The following is a 9,475-nucleotide window of genomic DNA, read 5'->3' on the forward strand; positions in this document are numbered from 1 at the left end:
CGTTACTTTACCATACAAGGTTAGATAGTTCGAAAAAGTATATTTAATGCCATGACAAAAAAAAAACAAAATAACTCCATCGTGCTCTCAAGGAATCGTTACGAACAGTTAAAGTAAATAAAAATTGCATTAAAGTATCAAATAAATCACAAGTGCAAATATTTTCATTAACTATTTAAAAAAACACACCTTATCCGTCGCACAATGGAGAAAGATTACTGTACTCCATTGGGTAGTTCCATTTTGGCAAGGAGATCCACTGGGATAATGGAGAATTATCTGATCATTTTTAACCTCTGGTGGCATCTTCATTACTCCAAGGCTAATACCATCTGACTGTGGCTTCTGAACATCTGTCATACAGGCACCAACTGGCCCACCTTTAAAAATATAGTTTAAACCCTTACTATTACAACTCTTACACCTATTACACTACTTATTGCTAAATAAAATTATTACTGTTCGGTAAAGCCACTGAACTATGAGGGTAATGACTCTACAGCCATAATAAGAAGGTAATAATAAAAAATTATTGTCTTCAAACCAATAAGCTTTGAACCTTGCTAGACTAAGGTGTCAACCGGTCACATTTACGACCCTTTTATTCACCTGGACACGAGTACGTTGGAACTTTGTTGATTTGCCGACAGAAGTTGATGTGGTACCGAAGGTGTTTGTATTCTTCGCGTCCGTCCATCACTTCCCAGTTGGTGCCGTCTAACTTTTCCAGCGGAGACAAATCGTAATGGTTGCCGTGACTGTCGGTGAAAGTGCAGTCAGAAACTACCGTTTCACACACCAATGGAGTGTCAAAATCAAATATGTAGGTGTGAGAATCTTCTTGACGAACAAACCGAGGAATACTTTCAGTTTGATTGGGACGACAATGGAAAGTTATCACAACCGTCGTCTCTCGTCCTAATTTTAAAAGGAAAGACATCTTGTTCTCTTAATAAGATTTCAATAAAAAATTTTGCATATAACTCAAAATTAGAGCTTTGTTTGCATAAAATTAACAAAAAATTTCAGATGTAAACTCATGTCTACAATGGGTGACAGTTTTGTATAAAGGAAGATAGTGGAAAATTACATGGACAACATTAAATTCTACAAACTTTCAAGTTTCACAAAAACATCTAAAGCATGTACATATGTTTTGTCTAAAAAACACCAAAAACATAGTTCTAAATCGGGGTTCTTGTTTGATAATTTTGACAATGAATTAACTGGAACACTAAACATTAAAGCAGACTTCTGTGCAAAGCTTCCAACATTGTGGCTTGTACAAACTTCACAGATCTTTTTGATGTATCATGTTTGAACAAATCCATTTAAATTTCAAAATATGTACTGGCATTATACACAAATTGATTGACACAGCAACCAACAACCCAATTTCTGAGAATGAATACGTTTGAAGCGATTCCAATATTTTATTTTAATGCCTTTGCTTCTGTATTTATTTACCTGTCTCTTTTTGATATGGGCCTTTAAAGGTGACTGTCAAAAGGTTTTCTTCTGAGAAATGTAGAGTAAAGTGCTTCAAGAGGCCTAGAGTGGTTACGTTGTTATTGTCAGATTTCTTACACACTGATATTTTACCCCGAAACTCCGGTGTCTGGCAAGCTTCTTCAGATACCGTTCCACATATGTTTAACTATAGAAAATAAAGAAATAAAACTAACTAGATACAAATACAACCAATCACCAGTTATTGTTTTAAATAACTTGAGCTTATGGATATTCAAATGAACAACACAGCCCTGGAATAAGTCTGGAGAACATGTTCTGATACTACCACTACCAGATCCAGGTGTAAATGTCAACCCTAATCTCATCACAGTCTATGTAAAATAACTCTTTTCAGCATGGGCCCAGTCCCTGGGACCACCCTCACAACCATTTTGTGCTCGTTATAGTTTTCATGCTATAACTTTTAAATTAGCAAGCGCATGTTAACGAAATTTGGCAGATTATCAGTAAACATTACAAGGCTTTCATACGAAAAATATAAACTTTTTTAATTAAGTCTTAAGGTTTGTAAAGCAATGTTTTTCTCGTGCCATTTTTTCTTTTTGCGTGTTGCCTATCCAACATGCACAGTAATTTTAATCTTAAGACTAAAAATACTTTTATGCATCAAAAAATTTTCAAATTTCACATGCAAAATATTTATAATGTCCAGATAGTTATCAAACATTTCCTTATATTTCATCTGTTATTTAATAGGCTTTTATTTTATATTATTTTGACGATGTATAAATACTTTCTGTAATTTTTGTTTAGAGCATTAACCCTTTCACGGACAGAAAAGTAAAAAAAATTAAGCTACGTGTTTGTGGGTGAATTCAATCAGGAAAAAAAAATGATTGGCATTATTTTATACTTTTTTTTTTATTTAAACATCCTATGTGCAGGATGGCAGTACAGCTGCCACTGTCTTATAAAAAAAACAAAACAACTTTACCAATCATCTGGTGGCAACTGTACGTGCTAAGTCTTCGAAAGGGTTAAATATTTATTACATTTATTTGCTAATCTGTTCCAGATAAACATTAAGAGTATAGCAACACAACTATTAATTACCTCAGTATTGAATATATTCAGATACATAAAAACATGTAAAATGTTATTAACACAGCAGTTACTAACGATGATCTATGATAAGCTAATTATCAGTATGAAAGCTTTTTAACCAGACAATGCACGAAGAATACTTTAAATTTATACTTGGAAACTAGTACGGAATCTCCGAAACATACTTCAACCTCTTGATTAGTTTTTATTTGTTAAAATTTATGAAACTGATAATTTAGGGTTGGTTTTCAGTGTGATATTATAGAAACATCTCTCCAACTTCTTTACGTTACTTACGTAAAAAGTACTCGATCCAGCAGTAACTACGTACTGCCCATCTTTCTTTAAAGGATTGAGATCATAGGAAAATCCTGAAATTGGATCCACAATCTGACACTTATCTTGGATCACTTGTTCCTCTACAGGACACGCTGCTTTAGTTATCCATAGAAATGAGTACTCACAGTTTCCGACCTTTCCCAAAAACGTCAACTTCTCTTCCTGTAAAGAAATAAAAAGTGTTTTCACTAAGAATCTTATATTTATATCAGTAAATAAAACTGAACTTGTTTCGTTTGAGCTTGAGCCATAACACACGATCCATTCATTCAAGGGTACCCGTGCTAGGCCCAGCATTAAATGTCACTTTCCTCTGATTCCAACTTCTCGTATTCGCTACCAACCTACTCACTCGTTTGAGCCCTCACTTGCACCATTAAAGTGATAGACTGGAAATGGCAGCCAAACCCAAACCACTCATTTGATTTTTGTCATATAAACTTTGAAGTGGTTTGACCAGTTCCTCACCCACACTTGACATGATACAACTATGCTTATATATACTGTATACATATACATATATAACTAGTTTACAAACTATTGATTATATTAATTGTTTATAGGCAATTAAATCAGCACTATAAAATCGTAGTGAATTAAATTTCTCAATACAGTTATCGGTCCTGGTTGTCAACTTATTGTCATAACGGATAATGTCTCTGGTGACAGCACCTAAATGCATTGGGGATATATAATTATATTATAAATTTTAAACAAGGTAGAAAACATGGATTCACAATGAATAATAATTCTTCTTAGTACTCACCATAGAATGTTTGGGGCAGAGGAAGTGGATCTTAGTGGAATAGTTAACGTTTTCACTGTAAGCAATGCACGCTGCACCAGAAGTGTACGTCAGCTGCAGCCGGCCGGAACTTTGCCACGTAGGAGAAGAGAGGGGTTTGCCCAAATCTCGAATTAACACTTTCTCCTAAACATACCAATAAAAAAACAAAAATGACCAACTTCCCGGACAATTTACAAAGAGTAACTGTACCTTCAACTTCAAGTACAATATTTTCTTATCACAAGCTTACCTGGATATCACCTTACCTACCTTCAGTTTGTCTCGTTACATGACCATGAACTACCTAAATGTCAGCTTACCTACCTTCAGTTTGTTTGGTTACCTGACCATGAACCACCTAAATGTCAGCTTACCTACCTTCAGTTTGTCTGTTACCTGACCATGAACTACCTAAATGTCAGCTTACCAACCTTCAGTTTGTCTCATTACCTGACCATGAACTACCTAAATGTCAGCTTACCTACCTTCAGTTTGTCTCATTACCTGACCATGAACTACCTAAATGTCAGCTTACCTACCTTCAGTTTGTCTGTTACCTGACCATGAACTACCTAAATGTCAGCTTACCTACCTTCAGTTTGCCTGTTACCTGACCATAAACTACCTAAATGTCAGCTTACCTACCTTCAGTTTGTCTGTTACCCGACCATGAACCACCTAAATGTCAGCTTACCTACCTTCAATTTTGTCTTGTTACCTGACCGCAATCTGTGTGTTGCCAGAACACAAGCTCAAGTGTAAATTATTACATATTTCTACCAAGAGGCATGTCCCCACACCTACCGTTTTGTTTCCTTCAGGACTCAACTGTGTTACGCATCCTGCTGCTTGCGGACTGCACAGGCTGGAAGTTGGAACTAGTTGCTGACAAACGTTTAAGTAGAACTTCAAAGTTTCATTATTGTTGCTTTCAGTGACTTCCCAGTTAGAGTCACCTTGAACTCTGGTTAACCTGTAACGACCCAAAAACTCTTTGTCAGCACAAATCCCTCTTATACTGCCAAAGTACTCGTACTGCTAATTATCAATTTCAGCAGCAGTATCCCTACTGGTAGCACCGAGACCAAAGACAATATTTTACAAAACTCAAACTTGGAATTCAAGCTATAACTTCCAATTATATATATATATGTGTGTATGTATGTGTGTGTGTGTGTGTGTGTGTGTGTGTGTGTGTGTGCGTGTGTGTGTGTGTGAAGGAAGTCTAAAACAACTGAGGTCATGACTGCAGTGTACTCACAGCTAGTTGTGGCCATCTCTACCGAGACTGCTTGGTGAACAAACACAGTTTCTAGGTAAATATATCTAATAATGAAATGATTGACCAAAGAGTGTCAAGCATCTAATAATGAAATGACTAAAAGTGTAGAACTACTTTTTCTAATACGTTTTACTGGATATCTATTTGAATATTGTCGTATCATGATAGACTAACGGAACGTGTACAGTCCAAGTAGAGATTGATGCTTATGTTATTGAAGTTGTAGTTAGCTATTTACAAATAACAATGAAATGATTGACCAAAGAGTGTTAAGCATTAGATGCTTAACACTCTTTGGTCAATCATATCAATATATGCTTAACACTCTTTGGTCAGTCAAAACTAACTGGTTTCACAAATTAATAAAAAAAGAAGAAAACACGCATGCACGCACACACACACACACACACACCAAAAAACATTCATTGTGCAAAAAGATATATTACACTTAACATTCAATTTCAGTAAATCGAAGTGCTACATTAATTGTTAATATCAGAGGTTTCAAATTTCCATGACTTTCCAACTCTGGTTCATATTTTGTGCACATACTAATAACTGTCAAAATGAAATAAAAAAAATGAACAAGAGAGAGAGAGTTCATGTAGCTATTTTTAAAGTGTTCCTACAAGTATGTGAAATAAATTATTGGAACATGTAACTGAAAGGACTTTACATCAAATTCAGCCCATATGATTGACCATTTAGGGCCAGGTGATTGACCATTAGGGACATATTTTAGTGTATATATAACAAACAATACAATGTGATTATAGCCAGTCAAACTTCTTTCTGTACTTGATATAAAACAAAGCCATGTGACCATGACTTGTGTAAGTCTTAATAAAGCATTGTTCATAGATACATAGATCAACTTTTAACAAAACTTGTGTACTGAATACCTTTCTCTATTTCACACACACACACTAAATATACCCTTTAGGTTACTTCATACAGTATGTTGAAAATCTATTCACTAGAACCTAAAAACCAAAGATTACAAACGTATCACAAAACAGTCTCGGGACATCAACTTTTAACAAAACTTGTGTACTGAATACCTTTCTCTATTTCACACACACACTAAACATACCCTTTAGGTTACTTCATACAGTATGTTGAAAATCTATTCACTAGAACCTAAAAACCAAAGATTACAAACGTATCACAAAACAGTCTCGGGACATCGACTTTGTCCACTCAATACATGTGAAAAATTTTACATAAATTCATCCAAGATATAAACAGTTCTAACTAATTACTGTCACTAATTTTGTCCCATTCCTTTATAAGTCAGTCTTTATAACGAGTCATAACAGGTAAAAATATGAAATTACTCAATACGACACAACATATTGGCCTCAGCGGTAGTGAATGTTTCACAACTTAGAGAGTTAGAGAGAGAGAGAGCAGAAAGCCTGTGGCTGCTCACCTGGATAAATCGTACAATTTACGAGTTATTGGGTCTTCTACTACACACTCTACAGGCCGTATCATTGGACAAACGTAGCTCGTGTACCAACGGAAGGAATACGTGTGGTGTGCTTCCTCCACAAACTGTGGATGGCCTTCATCTGCTTGAGGATCACAAAGAAATGCAATGGATGTGGTACGAGGAGTGTTTTCTTCGTTATTGTAAGGCTGACCACCGATGTAAGTAATGTTAATCATGCCATCTTTGTAGGCCACTTCTGTGTTTGGTTCTCCTAGCTTCCAAGATGTTGAACTTGTGCTAAAATAGCAAAGATTATTTTATTTAAAATACAACACAAACAAAGGCTAATCTTTTGTAGATATTTACAATACGCGTGTGTGCGTGTTTACAAACACTTAGTACAAAACAAAGTATCAAATTCAGTACCTTTCAGGGATGGAAACCTGACAAGCTGCTGCATTCTGGGATTTTCCAACAGTTTCGTCACATGGTGTACCTTTCAGTGGTCCGCACACATTGATATAATAGATGTACGAATCAGTCGAGATTTTATAGTGATCAACCTTACGTAATGGATTTAAGTCAAAGGTCAGGCCTGAAAAAAAACACAAAAAACTTGATAAACTAGGAAAATCTCTGAATATGTATTCAACATCTAGAATAAATATTACAGTTTTGATAATTATGTTTTACCCTAAAATTGGTACAAACAATCATAATACTGATAAATTTGTCAATTGTTAACCGCAAAGCTACACAATGGGCTATTTGTGCCGTGTACCCACCACAGGTATCAAACCCCCATTTTTAGCATTATTAGCCTTACCGCTGAGCCACTGTCAAGCTACGACATAGTAAACGTGTTAATTGATTTAATGCCAAGTTTTGTTTTAACAACAATTACATACATGAGTTTAAAGCCTTCCTTTATGAGCCACTGTGAGGCTAACGATAGAAATTCTGCCACGACATAGTAAACGTGTTAATTGATTTAATGCCAATTTTTGTTTTAACAACAATTACATACATGAGTTTAAAGCCTTCCCTTAATCTCCCTTACATTTAAAATTTACTGCTTCCACTACATCTCACAGCAAATTATTCCACAAGCCAACTACCCTGTTAGAAAAATAAAACTTGAGAACTAAAGAAAGAAAAATTTGGATTTTGTCTGTGGCTAAAACCTATTGATCCGAAGTATGAACAATTAATTAAAATGCTCTACGTTCTTGGGAAAGGCACCAATTCCACGGCATGCTCTTACATGAAAAATGAAACACTTAAGCTATGAAATAATATACTGCAGCTTGAAAGAAAATCACATGACAAACATGGGATTGAAACTGTACAAAATGATCAGACAGAAACAAAACAAAACTCACCTAAATCATTATCAAATACTTACAGGAACAAAACTCACCTAAATCATCATCAAATACGGACAGAAACAAAACTCACCTAAATCATTATCAAATACTGACAGAAACAACACAAAACTCACCTAAATTATTATCAAATACGGACAGAAACAACACAAAACTCACCTGAATCATTATCAAATACTTTTCTGTCTGTATTTGATAATGATTTAGGTGAGTTTTGTTTCTGTCAGTATTTGATAATGATTGAGGTGAGTTTTGTGTTGTTTCTGTCAGTATTTGATAATGATTTAGGTGAGTTTTGTGTTGTTTCTGTCCGTATTTGATAATGATTTAGGTGAGTTTTGTTTCTGTCAGTATTTGATAATGATTTAGGTGAGTTTTGTTTCTGTCCAACACAAAACTCACCTAAATCATTATCAAATACTTTACAATCTCTACCCTTCTTGGTAGCCAGAGGACAGGCAGCTGCTGTCTGCCATTCAATTTCATATAGGCATCCTCCTTCACTCACTCTTAGAAGAACGGGTACACTATCGAGGTCACCTGCAAAATCATTTCACACGGGATGAGCATTCTAATACATAAAGCTTTCAGACTGCAACCCTAGGTGGCACTGTACTCATAAATGTCACCTTATCTGAAAGAGACATCAAAACTAAAAGAATAATATCCATTCTAAATGAGAGAGATTATTTTTGGTATACTAACAATTTATGATGAAATGAAAGTAACTACATAGCACATCTGTACCACATCTTTACGCAAACTGACTTGTCAACACCGATTTAAAGCCAGCTTTCATACACATTTATTTGAGCAATAACACAACCACGGGTCTAATGGCATCATGCACCAGCCTGCTTCCTTTAAAAAAAAACTCCAAAATTTCTAATATACTATTGAAACTAAAATAAACATATTGCATTTATAATATTGTATCTAAGGGTCAAAAACACTGCCAACAGCAAGAGGACTTAGCCAATGACCTAAGGCAGAATGGTTATAGAAGCATGCTGTACCTAAGGGTCAAAAACATAGCACACAGCAAGGGCACTTAGTTAATGACAAGTAGTCATAGAAGCATTTTTGTAGTTTGCCTGTTACTCATAATTAAGATTATTTATTATTAACTGTTACAATAGATTTTTCAGCAAATCTTCTGTTAGAAAGAAGTTCCCTGTAGTCCATACTCAAGTTCTGTACACATGTTCCACATATTCCTGCTTTTCAAACTCTAAGCTCGTATTGGGCAAAATCCATTACAATTCAACAGTTTTTGAAAGTGAAATAATCAACGAAATAAACAAGCATGAGAGCTCAAAATTAATTTATTATCTTTAAGTGCATATAGAAAAAACAATACAGTCAGATTATCTGAAAGCAGATGATCAAGAAAAGCTTACGATGTAATAACAATACAGTCAGATTATCTGAAGGCACGTCATCAAGAAAGGCTTACGATGTAATAACAATACAGTCAGATTATCTGAAGGCACGTGATCAAGAAAAGCTTACGATGTAATAACAATACAGTCAGATTATCTGAAGGCACGTGATCAAGAAAAGCTTACGATGTAATAACAATAGTCAGATTATCTGAAGGCACGTCATCAAGAAAAGCTTAAGATGTAATAACAATACAGTCAGATTATCTGAAGGCACGTGATCAAGAA

The 9,475-nt window shown here is 35.0% G+C and overlaps 1 protein-coding gene across 1 annotated transcript in view; it reads right to left on the reverse strand.

Annotated features, from left to right (window-relative positions):
* LOC106465466 (cation-independent mannose-6-phosphate receptor-like) overlaps nt 1–9,475 on the reverse strand; it is a 54,014-nt gene that overhangs the window by 31,251 nt on the left and 13,288 nt on the right. The window contains exons 9-17 of the mRNA XM_022393370.1: nt 8,208–8,345; nt 6,847–7,015; nt 6,418–6,717; nt 4,508–4,676; nt 3,683–3,847; nt 2,875–3,078; nt 1,468–1,657; nt 610–918; nt 190–380 (exon numbers count right to left, since the gene is read on the reverse strand). Of these exons, the coding sequence (XP_022249078.1) occupies nt 190–380; nt 610–918; nt 1,468–1,657; nt 2,875–3,078; nt 3,683–3,847; nt 4,508–4,676; nt 6,418–6,717; nt 6,847–7,015; nt 8,208–8,345 (1,835 nt within the window). The remainder of the gene's footprint in view (nt 1–189; nt 381–609; nt 919–1,467; nt 1,658–2,874; nt 3,079–3,682; nt 3,848–4,507; nt 4,677–6,417; nt 6,718–6,846; nt 7,016–8,207; nt 8,346–9,475) is intronic.

Source organism: Limulus polyphemus, unplaced genomic scaffold (assembly GCF_000517525.1).
Source record: "Limulus polyphemus unplaced genomic scaffold, Limulus_polyphemus-2.1.2 Scaffold1954, whole genome shotgun sequence".
In the NCBI taxonomy this organism is placed as follows: Eukaryota; Metazoa; Arthropoda; class Merostomata; order Xiphosura; family Limulidae; genus Limulus; species Limulus polyphemus.